The sequence below is a fragment of the Coloeus monedula genome (genome assembly GCF_965178545.1).
Source record: "Coloeus monedula genome assembly, chromosome: 10".
Classification (NCBI taxonomy): Eukaryota; Metazoa; Chordata; class Aves; order Passeriformes; family Corvidae; genus Coloeus; species Coloeus monedula.
Window position 1 is genome coordinate 16,665,933 of NC_138790.1, and position 19,403 is coordinate 16,685,335.

At 49.7% G+C, this 19,403-nt stretch overlaps 1 protein-coding gene across 2 annotated transcripts; it reads left to right on the top strand.

Moving 5' to 3' along the window:
- The first annotated feature begins 1,065 nt into the window (after window positions 1–1,065).
- On the top strand, window positions 1,066–19,364 carry TFRC (transferrin receptor). 2 transcript variants are annotated; one of them, XM_082287931.1, is made up of 19 exons: window positions 1,066–1,171; window positions 4,665–4,733; window positions 6,712–6,925; window positions 7,516–7,735; window positions 7,931–8,074; window positions 8,809–8,908; window positions 9,270–9,392; window positions 10,629–10,724; window positions 10,881–11,020; window positions 11,389–11,558; window positions 11,871–11,990; window positions 12,592–12,677; window positions 12,793–12,856; window positions 13,185–13,252; window positions 13,619–13,686; window positions 14,064–14,145; window positions 15,047–15,271; window positions 15,732–15,872; window positions 16,154–19,364. In XM_082287931.1, exons 2-19 carry the CDS (start codon window positions 4,701–4,703, stop codon window positions 16,394–16,396), a joined length of 2,337 nt encoding a protein of 778 aa, XP_082144057.1. In that variant the 5' UTR covers window positions 1,066–1,171; window positions 4,665–4,700; the 3' UTR covers window positions 16,397–19,364. The 2 variants fall into 2 exon arrangements, with proteins under 2 accessions (XP_082144057.1, XP_082144056.1); XM_082287930.1 differs by lacking the exon at window positions 1,066–1,171 and adding an exon at window positions 2,994–3,055.
- The last annotated feature ends 39 nt before the right edge of the window (window positions 19,365–19,403 follow it).

Here is a 19,403-nt window from a genome sequence, read left to right on the forward strand (position 1 = left end):
AGTCACCTCACAACATCATTCGTGATAAGATGCTGGCAAAGCAGATTTTCACAGAATAATCTGAGTTGGAAGGGATCAAAAAATAACCAGCAAATCCAACCCTTAAGTGAATGGCCTATGCAGGGATCAAACCCACAACCTTGGCCTTGCTAGCACCATGCTCTAACCAGCTAATCTCAGAGCTGCATGTGTTTTGGCTGCTTTTAAATTGCCTTAACATGGGTCACACAACTGGTCACACGAGGGTCAGCTATGCTGCAAAACTGAAGTGAAACCATATTTTCCTTCCCACATTTTGATCTCATGTTCTCAGCATGAATCCCAGAGGAAGAACACTGTCACATCATGAGATATGGTACAAAAGAATGCAGAGTCATTTGAGTCGAGTCAGAGGACTCACAAGCCCCCCAGGAGTTCAGAGGACACGAGGACATCTCCTAAAATAACCAAGCCAGGCCACAATGAGAAGGAACACCCTGATGCTGGGAAGACAGATCAGAAGTCAGCAGTTACCAATCCTACATGCTCTTTCCTCTTCATCTATTTCCTGGCTTTTACTTTCTGCTCCTTGTGAGGATTTTTGGCTGGACTGGGCAGCCTGAGCACCTGGGCTCAGCATCGCCAGCAGTACAGGCACCGCTGTGTGAACAACAGGTGTCCCTGAGAGAGGTGGCACCAGCCACCAAGCACCGATAGCCAGCCAGCTCCCAACCACCTGTAAGGTGAAGGGTGCTCCACTGCTCAGGGGTACACAACACTGCCTTTGAAGAACTCTCATTTTAAGGTATTTCACTGCCAACACCAGCTGAGGTGCAAAAATATCTGAGTTTCTAGAATGTCAGCTTTCTTCTCTTTTTCTCGGCACGTGTAGAAATGGGGAACTGACTGCTCAGCGCACGCACGTTGTGAGAGGGAACGGAAAACACCTGCAGCGAGTCTCTGCCAGGGCAGGTCGGGGCTGGCGCGGCGGAGCACCTCCCCTCCTGTAGCCGGAAGGGGGGCACCCAGAACGGTGGCCAGGGGGAGGAATAAATCCGACTGCCGCCTTCCTTGCCTGAGTTGCGGCATTGCTCCAGGGAACGTCCCGAGCCTGAGCTCTCCTGCAGGTGTCCCTCCTTCGGCGGGACCTCGGTGTGGAATCGCTGCCCTGCTCCTGGCACGGTGTGCACAGGTAAAGGCGCTGCTGGAAGGTGAGGGCTTGGCGGGGGGATCCCAAGAGGAACATAAAAAACAGGGCAGAACTGGGACTGCTTTCCCCGGGTTACACTTTCCTGAGCCGCAGGTTGTATCCAGACTGTTGCGGTGAGAAATGATCAGAGGATCCAGCTTGCAGGACTGATCTAAACTCTTTCTGAACCCTCTTACACCTTGGGCTTCCACCAAGGCCCCCACCAGCACCATGTCCCACGGTTCAGTCACACGCAAAGTGACAATAGTTTTCCCTCCTGTGACTGGTATCACCACAGCTGGGGAGGGATGAATCTGGAGAAGAGAAAGCCTGGGCACTGGAGCCTGGCTCAGACCTCCTCTGCTAAACGGAACTGGCAGGTCCACCAGCATGTCTTGCCTGAGAGACGCTTTACAGACTTGTCTCCAGACTGCCACGCTGAATTTCAGGTCTAGTTAATCCCCCCTCTATCAGAGCAGGAATGTATTGCTTTTCACCAAACATAATCCTCTTTGCAATCATGTGTTCTGCCAAACTACAAACTTTCTGCTCCTATCCTTCTTTCCTGGGAGAGGATTTGAGGCAATAATCTGGGCCTACTGATTTATTTTTCTAATGAGCAAGGGACAAACGAGCACAGTACTGCAGAACATGCGCACACACGAACCTTGAAGCGTTCCCTAGTTGTGACATGCTTTTGAGGGATGCCCTGAGCTGAAGGACTGAGGCTGGAAGTAGTGACCTTCTCTCACAGTGGGCCACAGGCAGCCTGTGTCCTGATGTGGGCTGTCCATACTTCTTGTGTTTAGGGGCTGGAAGTCATAATACCTACCATGCTTCCCATCATACAAATAAAATAGCAATCTGTGCAGCTCAACACAAATGAAAGGCACCCCGGGCATCTCTGCCCATTCAGATCTAAAAAGGCAGCCCTGAGCATGTGTGACTTGCTGGGACCTGAGGATGCTGAGAGCTTCCCAAGCCAGAGCAAGTCCTGTGTCTGGTTTGCACCACCCAGGAAGGAAAATATTTTTCCTGCCCTCATCCCTCAAAATGCTGAGAGGGTGGGAATGCTGAATCTGTGACCTGCTCCTTCTTCTACTGTGGTACGAGCATGCCTTCCCACAAAGAGGTGTTAACCTCACCTCCCTGCCCCACTTTCAGCCGTTCCTGAGGGGAAGCTGAGACTTGGTGTGCACCCAGTGAAACACATGCCACTTGGCAAGTGGTTCCTCCGCCGTACCAAGAGCACCTAAAGGCAATTTATAAAGAATGCAGTTTCATTCTTTTTTATAAAGGAATGAGGTCATCGTGAGGAGGGAACCACTCTCTTCTACCATGCCTACAGAGAGAGTACTAGAGGAAATGGCCTTTAGCTGAGATGGGAGACTCAGACTAGGTATTAGAAATTTTTTTTCCCTGTTGGGGTGGTCAGGCACTGGAATAGGTTTCCTAGAGAGGTGATGGGGTCACCCTGCAAGTGTTTACGAGGTGCCTGGATCTGGTGTTGGATCACACGGTTTAATGGTTTAGGGGTTACGGGGATGGTGCTGGGTTGATGGCTGGACTGGATGACCTTGGAGGTCTCTTCTATGATTCTGCGCTTCCTTGCGCTCCCTCCCCGCAGCAGGGCCAGGCAGGGGACGCAGGAGCCACACTCCCGAGCCCTTGGGGGAGCTGTGCGGGCAGCGGGCCGCAGACCCGCATCAGCAGCAAAGGCGCAGCAGGGACGTGCCCGCAGCTCCGTGCTGGGTGGAGGGGGAGCGGGGAGGCGGGGCCAGCTGTGGGGAAATATGATCGCGCTCGACGATTGGCCGGGCCTGCGCCGGGCTGCAAAGGGCGCACACGGCACGGCCGCTCAGTTGAGCCGGCGCGGCGGCGGAGCGGGTGAGCGGGCGCGGGAGGCCGGGAAGCGGGGCGGGATGGACGGGCGGAAGGCGGGATGGACGGGCGGAAGGCGGGAGGGAGGGAGGGAGGCAGGCGGCGGCGGCGGCGGCGGCGGCGGCGGCGGCGGCGCCGCAGGAGCTGCGGCGGAGGAGCGATGGCAGGGGCGATGGCAGGCGCAGGGGCCCCGGGCGGCGACACGCGGCCGCGTCGCATGCGGCAGTGCCCGCTGACCTTGGCGGGGAGCGCAGAGCGGCCCCGCCGCCGCCGCGGCCCCGCACGTCTCCCACGGCGGGCACGGGGGAGACGTGCCCGCGGCCGGCAGCGTATCGCCCGCGCCGCTTATCTGGCGCACCGCAGCCGGGCCCTGTTCGCGATACCGGGGCCGCCCGTCCCCGTGGGGCGGCTGCTCAAACGTGCTCGCTTTTCTCTCGTTGTTGGTTTTTTTTTGTTTGTTTGGGTTTTTTTGGGTTTTTTTTTGCCTTATTTCTGAACGATTGGGGCCTGGCCGCAGGGGCTCGGGGAGGCATCGCGCACCCGGCCAGCATCCGTACCAGGTGCGCTGGCCGCAGGCCCTTTGTGCTTCCCTGCGTCTTCCCGGGTTTGCTTCTAGCGACCTTTCCATCTGCTCAGTCCACTCGTGCCCTGGTGGGAGCCTGCGGCCTCAGGTTGTTACTTGGGAAAGGCTTCTCAAATCTGTCGGGGTTTCACCGCCACGTGTTCTTCCCCTAAATAAAAGGTGAAATAAGCAATGGTCACTGTTAACCTTTGCTGTCCAAATAAGACCTTGCAGAGCTCCCAGGTGTAGAGCTAATCCACGTGCACCTGAAGAGCAGAGCCATTTCTTAGCAGCACTGCTTCAGGGCATACTGGGGTTGCTTACTCCCAACCTCAGCACCTGTCTAGTCATTCACTAAATTACAAACATTTTTCAGGAAGAAATGGAGAAGTAAATAAGTTACAATTTAGCTTTCAGATATGTTCACTGTTTACAGAGAAGTTAAGATTTTAACAGTTGCTGAAATGAATTTGGGGAGATGCTCTTAGCAATTTTCAGAGAGTTTTCAAAACAGAAATTGCCTTCATAAAGTGGTAGAGAACATAGCCATCTAGGCGGGATGTTCGTATTAGAAGTGTTTTGTCAGGGTTGGAGTTTGTGCTGCTTTGCCTTATGGCCTTGTGCCACTTCCCTCTTCCAGCTGGACTCTTCCTGTCATTGAGACAGACCCCAGGAACTTTAGATATCTAGAGGCCATTGTCACAGCTGAGTAAATGCCTCTTGCCAGCACTCCCTGAGTTGAGATGTCCCCACCATTAATAAGACCCTTGGCTGAACTTAGCCACTGGAGACTGTATTCCTCATTTGTACACATGTCACTATGCCCAAAGCTCAAAGAAAGAGTTGATGTGTTCATTGGAGCTTATAATTGCTGTGGGAACTTCTAGGTTGCATTGAAGGTTGATGGAGGTTCACCAACATAGTGACTTAGGTGGAAGTATGCACAGAAAATCCATGGGCAAGCAGTGCACTATTGGCAGTGACTGGCTTCAGGTGTGTAACAGAGGGGCAGGGGAACAGCCTGATCTGACTTGTTATATTCTGAACTTCTAGGACTTGGGTAGTTGGTTTGCATTCATCCAGAAGGCAATGGACCATGCCAGAGCAGCAATCTCCAACTTGGTAAGACGTAGTACCCCAATGTTGTTTGTCTCTTGGTGCACTGACAATACTGCAGAAGAAAGGTTCAACAACATCCGTGTATGAGACTGTATAATATTATTTTTATACTTTTGCATGTAGTTTGTTGTCTATTTGAACATACACTGATTGTAGAATTGAATATAGCTATTCTGTGCAACAGGTGGTTGTGTTGATGGAACTGTATGAAAGATATTTGATCAGTAGTGAGCTATATTTATTGAAAAAAATATCACTACTTATCAGTAGTGGAGAAGATGATGAATCCAAAGCAGCGTTAGATGCTGCTGTGTGGCTGGTGAGCCAAATGTCACTGCAAGTAGCTGGCCATGATAAGGAAGTGGCTCAAGTGGTTCATTGCTGGTGGGGTTATCATTAACTGCTATCATGTCTTGGGTCTCTCAGAAAACTGGTAAGAAAGGGGGGGGGGGTGGGTCTTGAACAAAGTTGCAGAGGGAAGTGCTGCAGAGGAAGCCATTCAAATGTGACTGGGACAATCAACATGTGTTCTATTGTTACTTGGGAGGTGGGAATTCAACCTCAAGTCCAGCTTTTGAAAGCAACCTGTGCTTGAAACAAATGTGCAGGAGGAGGGACTTCTGAACTTGTTCAGCCAAGCCTGCCAGTCCTAGAGAGCTTGGATTGTGAAATGACCTGAGGCTAGGACTGTGAGTGTGGTGGTTTGGTCTCTGAACAAGAATGGAGGATATGTGGGGTTGGGGCATGTTCTCTGTGTGAGGACATGCCTCAAGTGTGAGGGAAGCCAAGCTGTGGAGCAGCTGAGCAGGGAGAGTGTTAGGACAGACTGCAGTGTTGCCCTTTCCAAAATCTGAGCAGGCAGTCACTTCATTGTGGGCAGCGTGGGCCAGAATGGAACTGCAGGTCTGAAATGACATTGGTTTCTTTTGCCCAAGCAAGCAGATATCTGGTCTCTTCACTTCCAGCTCTAACATACAGTTTGAGAGTGAGCTGAGAACTGTGGATGAGCCGCTGAGCTGGTAACAGGGCTTGTGTGCTTGTCACCAGCTGCTTCTCCAGTACAGAGGAGAGGGCTGCAGGAGTGCTGCTCCCAAAGCTACTCCTTTGGCCTTTTACCAGTCTCACTCCACTCTCCAGCACAACCAGGCAATTTCAGCGTCTCTAATGGAAGCTGAGTGGTTCAGCCAGTGCCTGGCTATGCCTGGAACTGAGTTAATCTGAGCAGTTGCCTTGTCCACGGGCTGCTGTTCTGTGGGAGGCTGTGCCTTGCACCTGTTTAGAAAAGTGGGCTCCAGACTGGAAGCTCTGCTGGGGCAGTGGTAAAAATCTGTCAAACAGTGCTAGTCGTTGGTGGGTGCAAGAGGCGTAGCCTCAGCTTTCACGTTAGCTGAGGTAGCACGGTGCCCATGGGTCATCTCTCTTCAGCCTAGCTGCTTTGTAACACTACCAGTAGTGTAATTTAAGGGTAGCCTTAGGCAGTTTAATACAAAATTATCTGGGTGCTGGATGAGAGTATTTACATCAAAGTGGATGTGGCTCAAAGGCACAGCCATGGACGGTTGCCTTCCCTTTCCCCTGTCTTCATCAAAGTGCAAGTTGTACTCATTGAAGTCAGATCTGTGTTCTGCTGATTAAGACCAGGAGTTTCTGTTTGACTCAACCTCAGCCGTGGGGTCACGTGGGAAATGCCGATGCCATTGGCTGCTTCATATCTGTAACAGACTCCAGGCTAAACTCCGATCAGTGTGGCTCCAAACTTGTGCAGGGTAAATGGAATCTAAATAGACTCTGGAGACCCTGACTGGGTCGGAGTCTTAACTGTGTTTAAAACATCCAGCTTGACTTAGTGACAGACCAAACACTCCCTGCACTAGAGCAGGTGTAGATGGACAAGCAGTGTTTGGGCTGGAGCACAGGTGCAGCTGGCTGCAAGGACTGTAGGCTGGGGGAGCCAACTCTTCCATCACATCTTTCCACACAGTTTGGTGGCGAGCCAACGTCATACACACGCTTCAGCATTGCCCGGCAAATGGATGGAGACAACAGCCACGTGGAGATGAAGCTGGCTGCTGATGATGAGGAAGGAGGGGAAATTGGGAGACCAGAGCACCTGCATGCCAGCATGTCTCCTCCACGGAGGAATGGCAAGAACCTCTGCCTCATAGTCATGGCAGCTGTCCTCCTCCTTTTGATTGGTAAGGAAGGGTGGGAGGCAGCTGCATGAAGTGGACTCTGGTATTGTATGTAATCCAAGGCTGTTAAACTTGAATCTGTATTGTTTTGGGAGGTAATGCAACAACTGGGATCCAGGCTGGAGCCTCTTGTCACTAAATATGTCTAGCTCAGACTTAAGTACAGCACTGGCACAAAGAATTGTGACGATTGACAGTGGAACTGTGACTTAGCTAAAGGGAAAACTGGTCCATGTGGAAGTTTTGGTTTTCCCTCCATTAACACTTCTGTAGAGATGTGGGTCAACAGATGAGTAAAGCCTTTGGTACTTGTCTCTTAAGGATTTTAACATTGCCATTGGCCTAAAGTGAGCATTCTCCTTCCCAAGTGGTGCTGGAGGAACTCTGCCAAGTGCAAGATCAGATTTACAGTGCCCCTTAAAATATGCCAGCTCAGGCAAAATGTCAGGCTGCATAATTCTGTCTGTCCTTGGGTAAGCCAGCTTGTCAAAAATGGTGTGAGAGCAGATGCATCTTAACTGTGGAGCTGTGTGGTGGGGGGGCTGGTTCAGTCATCTTTCTGCAGCACAAAGAAATACCTGTTCTGTCCACAGGGTTTCTCATCGGCTACTTGAGTTACCGTGGACGAATGCAGAGGGTTAACAGGTGTCTGGATGGAAGTGGCAACTGCGAGATGACTCCTACTGCATCTTACTTCTCAGATGATGGAACAGAGGAGGAAGAGGTTCCCGTACAACGTATCTTATACTGGCCTGAACTCAGAAACATGTTGTCAGCTAAACTGTCAGCTGCGCATCTTGAGGCCAACCTGAGGTAACAGTTCCAGAAAGCTTAGCTAGAGCTTTGAGAGAGGTATGGCCTGTGAGCAGAACTCGAGCTCATTTGCAGAACAAGGGCCTTACAGGTGATGTAGGGTGGGGTGTGTTAAACACAGGCTTAAATGGCTTTGCAGGCTGCAGTGCAACCTGGTGCTGTAGCCTAAGCTGCATGTATATCTGTTACCTACAGGCAAAGAGAAGGTAAGAATTCTTTTGAAGCTGGCATGTTTGAAGATGAGACCACTGCCAGCTACATTCATGACCAGTTCACCAGCTTCCACTTGGATGATGTGTGGAATGATGAGCACTACATCAGGCTGCAGGATAAAGGCAGGTACGTTAATGAAGAGATGCACATCTCTTCCATATAGCATGGATACCCACAGTCTTGAGCAAACATGTGATTTCTGCTTAAAATGATGTGAAAATTGTGAGCTAGTTATCACTCTCCAAAGATGACCTCAATCCAGCCAAGCAATAACTGCTCCTGCCTCTTCTCAGGCTTTCTAAATCCAGAGGGTCTGGTAGCAGCACTCTGGATGTTTCCTGGGGCAGCTGTTTCCTCCAAGTGTGCTTAGGAATTGGAGAGAAAATAAACTTGAGTAAAAACTCAGCTGAAAGGCAGATTCCCTGTGTCTAAAACTGCTAGCACAGGCCACTCTGTCTTGTCACCCAGACAGGACTGCACACCTGGCAGTGGCTCCTCCAGTAGCTCAGGAGGGTGTCAGCAGTCACTGTGTTGTCTGACAGCTCACACCCTCATGTCTTACTTGGCCTTTTTGTCAGGGGAAATGAGTTTGCTTAGCTTCTCTTAGGAGGTGACTGAGAGACTTGGAAGCAGAGATTCTTTCTACTACTTATCTTAGAAATCAGCCTTTGTTAATGTCTCTGACCAACTCCAGAGATTCTTGCATGGAAGTATTGGGATGAGTCTGCCTGTTTCAGGCTCTGTTGACTTGATCAGAATTGTTAGAGCACAAACTGAATACAGTCAGAATACTGACTCAGAATACTGAGTTAATTAAATTGTTGTGTGAGAGTATAATGCTGTCTCTTTACATTTAACAGTAGCAACAACCAAGTGTTCATTATAGAAGATGGCAGTCCAGAAGAGTTACTGGAGAGTCCTGATGCATATGTGGCATACAGCAAGAGTGACACAGTTACTGTAAGTGACTCCAGGAGGATCCTGGAAATGTGTCTGCATGTGTAGAAAAATGTGTCCAAAATAAGTCCCTTTAAGATATGGAGTGTATAAAGCCCTCCCCAGTTAAGAGAGCTGGGGTGGGTGGTCAGAGTGGGGAGAGGAGCGGGCCCATGTATTCTTACTGCAGCAAGATGCAGGAGTAACTTTAAACTTCCCTGCTGGGATCCAGACAGAACCTTGGCAGAAGTGCTGCTCCAACAGGCATGTTGGACAGGATCAGTTTACATTGCTGAGCTTCAGCTCCCTACTGTTAACAGTAGGCTGTTTCAGGTGTCTTACTGACCTAGGACTGCTGCATTCATAACCAGTGTTTCTATTCCAGGGCAAACCCATCTATGTGAACTATGGACGGAAAGAGGACTTTCAGCAGATACGAAATATGGGTGTTCCAATGAATGGGACTATAATCATCTTCAGAGCTGGAAAAATAACCCTTGCTGAGAAGGTAAGCAGTGGCTGCCCCACAGGCCGGCCATACTTGGCAACAGGAAGGTATGCTTCCTAGTCTTTGAGGCACAGAGGTATGTCTTTCTTCAGGTGTGTGGAACTCATGTATGTAGGATTGTTCTGCAGGCCTGGTCTTGCTTGTTTGCACTAAGGCTCCACGTGCAGGTCTGGACACTGAGGCTGAGCAGAGCTTGTTACTGTTCACGGTGCCATTCTTCCTGGCCTCCGGCAATTTGCTGGAACAACCAGGACTCTGGAGTGGTGGGGCTGGGAGGCAGAGGGAGGCAGCCTGGGAGCACCAGGATGCAGAGCTGGCTAATATCACTAGATACAGCCATAAGGCTGCAAGAAGCAGGACAGCCTTGCCTCCAGGGCACCTCTTGCTGCTGTAGCCAGATACTTTCAAAGCTTGGCTGCAGTGTCTCGCTTGGGCCCTTGCTGACTGTTCCCTTGGACCAAGTGGCAGTGCTGGCACTGTGTGTCCAGCTGGTGGCCTTGCATGCTGCTGTAGTGTTCCCTGTGTAAAGAATAGAACCAAATAGCCAAGCAGCCTAAAGGATCCAAGTGCTTCTGTATGCAAGCCTGTTCCATATCTGACCGGAGCTGCCCCCCAGATGGGTGCTCCTGGCAGGGCTGGGGCACAGGACCCTTTGCAGTTGGACTCAGCCTGTCTGCAGGCATCTGACACAGGCAGTGCTGGAAAGTGCTTCCGAGAAGTGTGGTCACTGATTCTCCAATCCTATTCCCACTTTCCAAACTGGTGTCTAGCCTTGCAAGAGTGTTTGTACCAGTGCCGTACCAGAGCTGGGTTGTTGGTGTGTTAAACAGGGACCTGGCTGGTCCACTCTTCCTCCATTTTCCATGTGAAGATGAGTCTCCAGTGGCTGCTTGTCTTGAAACTAACCTCATTTTGGGAAAACGGAGGGAGGATAATCAAAATCAAATAATATTAAATTTTAAGGTGCTCCAAGGAGCAAGTATAAGCTGAAGGAATCATAGACTGAGACACTGCACTGTGTGCTAACTGTTCAAAAGGATGTTAGACAGAGTTTGTCTGGAGCAGGGCTGAGCTGCTAGGATTCAGCTGCCTTATGTATCTGTCAGGTAGCTGTTAAGATGTGTTGTGGAGTTGGGCACTGAGGAGCACAACACTTCACACCATTACTCCATGTTCTTGCCTGGACTCCCCTTGCTTGCAGTACAGATGTGCAGTTAATGTTTCTCTTTGCTGCAGGCTGCAAATGCCAGAGAGGAAGGAGCAGTTGGTGCCCTGATGTACCTGGATCCCTCAGATTACAAGAAAACAGATGTGCTTGTCCCCTTTGGACATGTGAGTATGCAACTGGCTTCCCTGTTGCCAAGAACCTCTCTGGCTGTGGGCTGCAGGCTGGGGCAGTCCTGCAGGCCTCTGGCTCAGCAGTGCCCTTGTGTAGGTGAAAACTGTTGGACTCTGGTGAGACTTGAGGACTCCTCTTGCTTTTCACAGGCCCACCTTGGAACTGGAGACCCTTACACCCCAGGCTTCCCTTCTTTCAATCACACACAGTTCCCACCAGTGGAATCTTCTGGACTACCTCGCATTCCTGTTCAGACTATCTCTAGCCAAGCAGCAGCCGCACTGTTCAGGTAACTGTTTCTCCTGTCTGCAGGCTAAGGTGCTGTGGCCTCTTGCAGGAGTGAGGATGGTGTTGAGGTGCTGTGAGACAGAGCTCTCTGCTGCTCTCTGCTGTGTGTGGCAGGGAGCGTGTTCTGGAACTAGCTGGAGAAGTGTCACTTGTGTCGGTGTCTCATGTCTTAAAGACTGAACTTAATCTAGATTTGGATTCCTCTCGGCCTCTGCATTCTACCCCTCCCTGCATAATTAGTGCAAGCTCTCTCCTAGGCAGGCCCTGAACAAGGTTGCACCTGCAGTTGCAGGTGTGCATTTTTCACACGATAGCTAAATGAGGTCAGAGCTGGATAATGAGTTCAAAGGATCTTCTTTTTTCTCTCAGAAAAATGGATGGAGAAAAATGCCTTGAGAAGTGGACATCTGGTATCATGGGATGTAAGGTGACAGTGAGCAGCAGCAGCAAGATGACAGTGAAACTGGCCGTGAACAATGTTATGGTGGACAGGAAGATTCTGAACATCTTTGGTGTTATCAAGGGATTTGAAGAACCAGGTAACAGCAGCTGCATTGTGGCTCAATCTTGAGAGGAACCCTTCCTCTTCTGTGGTCATTGGAATGTGACAGCTGCTCCCAGACAGACAACAGTTCTTTCTCGGCAGAACCAAGGCCTTCCCCTGAGGATCAGAGAGAAATCTGAACTGTGCTGCCAGGGAAAGGCTAAATGAAAGGACTCAGTGTGCCAGATTCAGGGATCAGACTGCAGAGACTCTCTTCCTAGTACAGAAGCTGAAAGCTGCTCTTCTCATAAGTGGCGTTTGCAATCTGAAGCTTGCAGCTCAGGTCTTGATCTTGTCTCCTTTACAGATCGGTACGTTGTGCTCGGAGCCCAGAGAGACTCCTGGGGGCCAGGAGCGGCCAAGGCTGGCGTTGGCACTGCCATCTTGTTGGAACTTGCCCGTGTAATCTCGGACGTGGTGAAAAATGGTAAATATTTGTGAACAAAAGCATGACGGTGGGAGGTGATGCAGGTCTAGCTCTGTGTGTGTTAACACTGGAAAGCCTAGTTGCAAAGCAGTCCTTTAGAAGGTGTAGGGAATCTGAGAAAGCTTCCTGAGAAGCTGTTACTTGTCTAATACATCTTGTCTGCAGTGAGCACTCACTTCCAAGGGACTGCCTGCCTGTATCTGGTATGGCTCAAATACAAGAGTGTCCTTGGATAACACATGACGCAAACCTTAAACTTGAGCTGTCTGTTGGACAGCCAGGCCTGAAGTGGGAAAACTCTGAAGTGTCTGACCAGCTGGAGCAGTGGGGACTGCATGGTGGCACTTACTGTGAGCACACTTGTCTCCAGGGTTAATTTTGGGCTCAGGCAGCTAAACAAAACAGGGTGGAAATGCAGACAGCATTGTTCTCCTGCGCAGTTCTGCAGCACATGGGGGCAGGGTACAGTGTCCATGCAGTGTGCACATTTCTCTGCAGCAGCGCTGTCTCAGGAGCGGGCAATTCATCATCCCAGGCCCGCAGTGCTAATCTGCATCTCCATGGGGGAAGGGCAGACATCTCAGTCTCTCTCTCTTTACAGATGACTACAAACCACGGCGCAGCATTATCTTTGCTAGCTGGAGTGCGGGAGAGTATGGAGCTGTGGGTGCTACCGAGTGGCTGGAGGTATTGTCTGTTTAATGGAATTCTGCAGGATGGCTGTGCAGTTATTCCTGTGCATTAAACATCTCGGTGTTGGCTTGCTGCTGCTCATCTTATTAAAATGCTCGTTTTGTTCTAGGGGTACGCCACCACGCTGCATGCCAAAGCCTTCACTTACATCAACTTGGATACTGCAGTCCTGGGTAACCTGCTACTCTTTTGAGTTTCTCAAAATTGGGTGGGATTAGAATAGCTTGAACAGACATCCCTCTAGGAATGGGGGCTGTGCCAGAGGTGGCTGGTGGGTGTTTGGCTGAAGAATGGTGTGAATCCATTTATTCTCCAGCTGTCATTGAAGCTGGAAGGCTGATACAGCCTAAGCCATGAGGAGTCAGCTCTGCTAAATTGCAGTAGACTGTCCTGTGCCTTTTGATGATCCTTTGGCAGCTGTAGCTGTAGATCAAGGCTGGGCAGCTCTAGCAGTAGTGGTTGATTGTGCCACCACGTCAAATACCCTTTCATTTTTTGCAGGTTCCAGACATATAAAGATTTCTGCTAGCCCGTTGCTCTACTCATTGCTGGAGACAACTATGAAGAGGGTGAGTTGAAGGGCCTCGGTCTGATCAAGGTGACTGTGGTTTTAGGAGGAACTGAAAGCAGACAGAGCTGTGCTGGGTCCCTTTCCCCACTGGATACCTTCTGAGGAGAAAGACCCATTTAGGAGAAAAACTTGGGATATTCTGAAGGGCCCTCTCTGAAATGAGCTGGGCTCTGGGAATTGCAGTTCACACATGAAGAATCTAAAATCAGCGAATGCCACAGTTCAGTGGCAGATGTGCCTGTGTGGAGAAAGGTCAGGGGAGCACACCTGCTTCTGGCATCTGCACAGCAGCATAAGCTCCAGGATGGACCTGGAAGCCTAAGCAGAGGTCGGAACAAGTGCACTGACTGTCATCTCTGTGCAGGTAAAGGACCCCACAATGGATTCAAGATACCTGTATAGCAGAGTTGGCTCTGACTGGGTAGAGAGAGTGTAAGTATTGTCATCCATCCCTTTGGGAAAGCAGATCTCCATAAAGGAGCAAACCTTATGGATTCTGTTTGAGTGTCATACTGCTGTCTGGGGTGGGCTCTGCCTTCTGATGTGAGGTCAGGCAAGCATGAACAGTACAGCACTAACTGCTGCCCCAAGCTGGCTGAGGCAGCCCAGACACCTCCCTGTGGAACAAGAAGAGCCTTGTGCCAAGTCCAATGGAATGGACAAGTAGGTCCAGAGATTTGGTTGGGACTCCTTCAGTCTTGCCTAGACAGAGTAGTCCATTTGGCTCAGAGCTTCAATTGTAGAGCTTGTAGCTTTTCTCCTGGGCTACCCAAACCAGTTGGTAACTACTCAGTGCTTATCTTCTGCAGGGTTCCCCTTGATCTGGATAATGCAGCATTCCCTTTTCTGGCCTACTCAGGAATCCCAGTGGTTTCCTTTGGTTTCTATGATGTAAGTAATGTGTGCTTGCCTGGTGTGCCCATTTCACGCAGAGTGCTGTAAGGACATCTGCTCTCCAGGATGGCAGAGCACAAGGTGCTGTCCCAAGCTCACTCCCTCTGCGAGAGCCTCTCAGAGGGAGGAGGTGCAGACTCTGAACCTGGTGGCTGTGGCAGGACTTGCTGTCACAGCTGCTCCTGGGACAAGGCCGGCCTACAGTCTCTGTTGCAAAGTACTGACTACTTGCAGGTTTTTGGGGAGAGGGGTCACTTGCTTTTCTGGAGGCTCAGAATCCGAAGCTAAAAGCAGTAGGAAGATGTCAAGCTGTTGCTGCATCCATTGAAAGACTGTTCTACAGCCTGCTGGTCACCAAGCAGAGGGCATTGTGGAAGCAATATCATTGCCCAGAGCAAGTACTACCTCAGGCTGTTCAGGTCTGCCGCTGCAGCAGCTTGGGGGTGACATCAGCCCAGCAGCCTGCAGGTGTGCAGCTGGGTGCCTTAGTGATAGCAGCTCCCTCTCTTAGGAATGCTTGGGGTTTGTTAGTGTCAGACTTGTTTCACAAAAATATTTGAGTTATCCTGACAGGAAGGGTTGGAGGCTGCTGCAAACACCAGACTGGGTGGTGAGATTTTCCCACCTACACTTCCGCAGTGAGCTCTGAGGGGGTAAATGTCTTTGGGTCTAAATAACAAGCAGAACATCCTGCTGGTTGCTGGAAGCTGTGAGGGATGAGAGGCAGGAGCTCCATTCCTTTCCCTGTGCTTTGAAGTTTTGCCATTTGAGTCTTTGCTCCTTAGCAGCACAGGGAGATGGGATGTGGTGGAAGTAACAAGTAACCTGTGGCGGGGGATGAAAAAAGTCTTAACTGGAAAAGCATTCTTGGCTAACTCCAATACCTCCTTTCTTGTAGGAAGGTGATGAATATTCCTTTTTGGGCACTACTCAGGACACTTTGGCTAACCTGAAAGCAAAGACTGACAAGTTGTATCCTCTCATGCGTACTGCTGCAGAAGTTGCTGGACAAATAGCTCTCAGGCTGACCCATGATCATGAGCTCTTCCTGGACTTTGATAGATACAGTGAAGAATTGCTATCATTCCAGGAAAAGATTTTGCCCTTCGATTCCAAAGTGAAGGTAAGAAGGACTGTGAGTTCACCCTGATGATCATGGGGCCATGTGCAAATAAAAGCCCTGTGCCAGTGGATACAGCAGGATGGATATCTTTCCCTTTTAGACATAAAAGGGTAGTGAAGTGTGATCAGAATTGATGCTCCTTATGGAGCAGTGCAGGCAGAGTAGCTGTGGCAGACAGATTTAGCTGATCTGGCTGTTGTGAGCTCTTGAGGAAGTGGATGTGAACAGTTTCTTCTCTGGTTATCATTCACAGCATAGTGCAGCTTTGCATCTCATTTGCACCTCTGCTGAAAGTCTACAAGAAACTGTGGGTAGGGAGTGACCTCAGAAGAGCTTGCCAGGAACTTGTTCTGCTACTTGGCTAAACTGGCAAAAAAAACCCCCAAAAACCAACACTTTCTGTTGGTAAGAGAGCAGCAAAAGAAGAAAAGCAGGTTTGCTAACAGCTCCTCCCTTGCAGGCACTGGGGCTGACCTTGAAATGGCTGTTTTATGCCCGTGGAGACTTCCAGCGAGCTGCAGATGCACTGAGAAGAGACATCGCAAACAGTGACAGGGAAAACAGGATTGTCCGCAGATCCCTGAATGACAGGATGATGAAGGTGGGTATCTTCAACTGGTTTTTCTTCCTTCACAGAGGAAGAGAGTGCTGGCTGGGATGGGCCTTTCCCTAAGGGGCCATGGGCAGACTGGTGTCTCTTCCACTTGCTTAGTGGGAACATGACAGTTCTGCACTTGCTCACAAGAGAGGGTCTGGCCCTTGCAGAGCTGCTGTGAGAAAGGGCTGAGTGGGGGTCAGAGATCAGCAGCTTGTCTTGGGGCAGATAAGGAAAGAAAAACTTGGGAGGTGAGAGTATAACCCTAAATTTGCACCTCTACTCAGGTGGAATACGACTTCCTCTCCCCATACCTCTCACCAAAAGATGCTCCCTTCCGCCATATCTTCTTTGGCAAAGGCTCCCACACCCTGCAGAGTCTGCTGGAGAACCTGGAGCAGCTGGAAGTCAACAGGGACAGCGTGGATGTGAACAAGCTGAAAGAACAACTGGCCCTGGCGACCTGGACCATTAAAGGGGCTGCCAATGCTTTAGTGGGCGATATCTGGAATACGGACAACGAAATCTAGACACAGCAAACATCTGGATTACCCATCTAAGGTACAGGAGAGCTGTGTGCTCTCACAGGGAGCACAGCTTCCTTCCTGGCCCCAGCCCCAGCAGAGGGCCTTGCTGTGTAGATCTAGTTCCACCTGTAGCAACACACACAAACTCCCTGTACCTCAGATTAGGCATTGGCACGATTTTTAAATGGCAGCTTCCTGCAGACTTCCAGTACCTTATATATTGTGAAACCTAACCAAAATCCCCTGAAACCTAAGTGAAACCCACTCCCTAACATGGCATTACTTTCTTGTAGATATTCTGGCAACAAAATGTTTTTGACCAAAGTTGAGCATAAAATTTGAATCTCACCTTGACAAATTCACAGGAGGCAGTTTTACAGCAGTACTAAGATTACCATAAAGTCTCCTCTGACCAGGCTCCCGTCTAACCACAGTCCAAACTGGTCATGTACAGCTGCTTATGGAGTTTCCTGCCTCTAGTGTACTTGAGCACTAAGAGCTCAGGTGTTTCCTGAACTGGTACCTTGAGTGGGGAGGACTCTCATCTATTCAGACTTTCAATTGTTGGCCACCTAAACCTAGTGACAAAACAGGGAATGAATTCCTCTGAACACTTGTAATGAGGATCCCTTCTCTGACAGGAAGCTGCAGAGAGCTGCAGTTCAAAAATTAAACAATGTATTAATAGCCCGCATGTGCTGGATTACCAGCAAGCTCTGAAGTGCCCAGCCTGCCTTTACTCAACAGCAGGGTCCCAGTGACATCTTGCAGGCTTGCTTCTGCCAAGGCAGGTATCAATACCCAGGGAAAATGACCCAAAGATTATCCAATGTCCCCTTTATATCCTCGGCTGGCACCTCAGTGAGTCCTGCAGCACTGAGAAATGGCTTTAGACTGGCACTTCAGACCTTGCTGCTCAGGGGCCTTGTATGAAATCAAGTCTCTTGTTGGCCAAACCCTGTTTGACTGATGTCATTTTGCAGGTTGGCTCTTGTTTGGCACTGAGATATTTATTTCTTTATTTATTTATCAGTGACAGTGTTCACTATAAATGGTGTGTTTTTTTATAGAAGATAATTATCGGAAGCAGTGCCTTCCATAATTATGACAGTTATACTGTCGTTTTTGAATAAAGCAGCATCTGCTATTACAATCAAACATGATACTGGAACTTTGCATTTAAAATAATCAGAACAAGCCCCTCAAAAAATTTGGAAAACTAGCAGTTAAGCTTTCTGTGGCAAAAACACCCCTCTGGAAGAAAACGAAGGTGCAAACCTGGTAGTGAGTCTCCAGGTTGCGCTCCAAAGTAATCCTTGAAATGCTGAAAACCTGGATGGAAATTCCAATACTAGATATTTGGCTTCCTTGCAGGGTCTGTGCCCCTCTGTGGGCTTCAGACTTCTTTCTGCTCCCCTTTCTGGATGCTGTGTTGCTCTCACAGGGAGCACAGCTTCCTTCCTGGCCCCAGCCCCAGCAGAGGGCCTTGCTGTGTAGCCCTAATGCCACCTGTGGCAACACACACAAACTCCCTGTACCTCAGATTAGGCATTGGCACGATTTTTAAATGGCAGCTTCCTGCAAACTTCCAGTACCTTATGTATCATGAAACCTAACTGACATTATCGGGGGCAGTGTCTCCCATAATGTGTAAAGAACAAGGTAGTTTTTGCCTACCACAGTGTTATATCGGAGGCAGTGACCTCCATATGTTGCACTATGGGTGTACGTAATTATCGGGGACAGTGTTTCCCATAATTGTTCTCTGCTTATCACGCAATGTCATCTGCGAAGCTTGATGGTTAGTATCTAACATGGATTAATTTCCTGCAGTCCTATTTTTTCACTCTCCTGTGGTGATGCAGATACGAATTTCAGTCTGTTATGTACATCCTTAGACTCTTCCTTCTCCATAGGCTGAACTGTTTCAAATAGCTGTGCTGTGTTGAATTGGCTTCCTGCCTCCAGTCACGGGAGTGGTGCTTGAGTGTTTAGTGGAAACTAGGCTAGTTAGACTGTGTGCTCTGTGGTGTAGTAAGCTTCCTTCAAATCAGTTACAAAGACCTGAGGAATTAAAGGTGAATGTAGGGCTTGGGGCTGACAGCTGTCTGGAGGGCTTTGGTCACTGCTCTGGATTGGTGCACGTAACACTTTGAGAGGCTGGCCTGCTGTGGCACTGGGAGGGTGCTGGTGTGGGTGCACGGGCTGCTCACTCTCCAGTTCTGCCTGGAAATTCCAGTCTTGCCCCCTTGGGTGTTGCATGGAGGGAGGAAAATCAGTGGCAGCTTTCTAATGGTGCTGCTCTGCTGTGTGACCCGAAACTGAGCACTGCTGATGTGTGACACCTGCTAAACTGTGCTGCCTGTTCCCAGTGGCTGTTGCCAGCCCTGTACTCTGCAGTTTGATCTGGCATTTAAACCTAACCTGAGTGAGTGGCCTCAGCCCCAGCAGTAGTCCTTGAGGGAAAGAACATTGTTCAGCTGGAGCTCCACAAGAAATGGGCAGGGACTGGCCCCCAGCCTAGTTACTGAGCTCAGTGCTCACCAGCTTGGAGGGCTGGATTTTCATTCATCTCTAGAAACCTGATGCCCAGGCTTGTGCAACTTGTTGCTCTTCCTTAACTTCTCTTAACTCTCCAACTTCCTATAGCCCTGTCTGTGTTAGTGTTTCCTAGTGACATTTCTCTGGATGGCATCTAAGAGCTGCTGTCTGGGAGTCCTCACTGTGGTGTTTGCATGCATCTTGATATCAGACTTAATCTTGTGCATTATAGCCAGCAGAGAGAGACAGAAGACAAAGCTTGTCTCCTGGCTAGGCAGCACAGCCGTGACTACTGGGATGTTGGGATGCCTTGCTCAGTGCTGGCATCTGACTTCTGTGGGGTGCTAAACTGTTTCTGGATTACCTGCTGTTTGCTTGAATAAAGTATTTTTGAAGCTTCAACACTCAGCTTGTCTTGTGGGGTTCTGGATTACCTGCTGTCTGCTTTAATAAAGATTTTGAAGCTTGA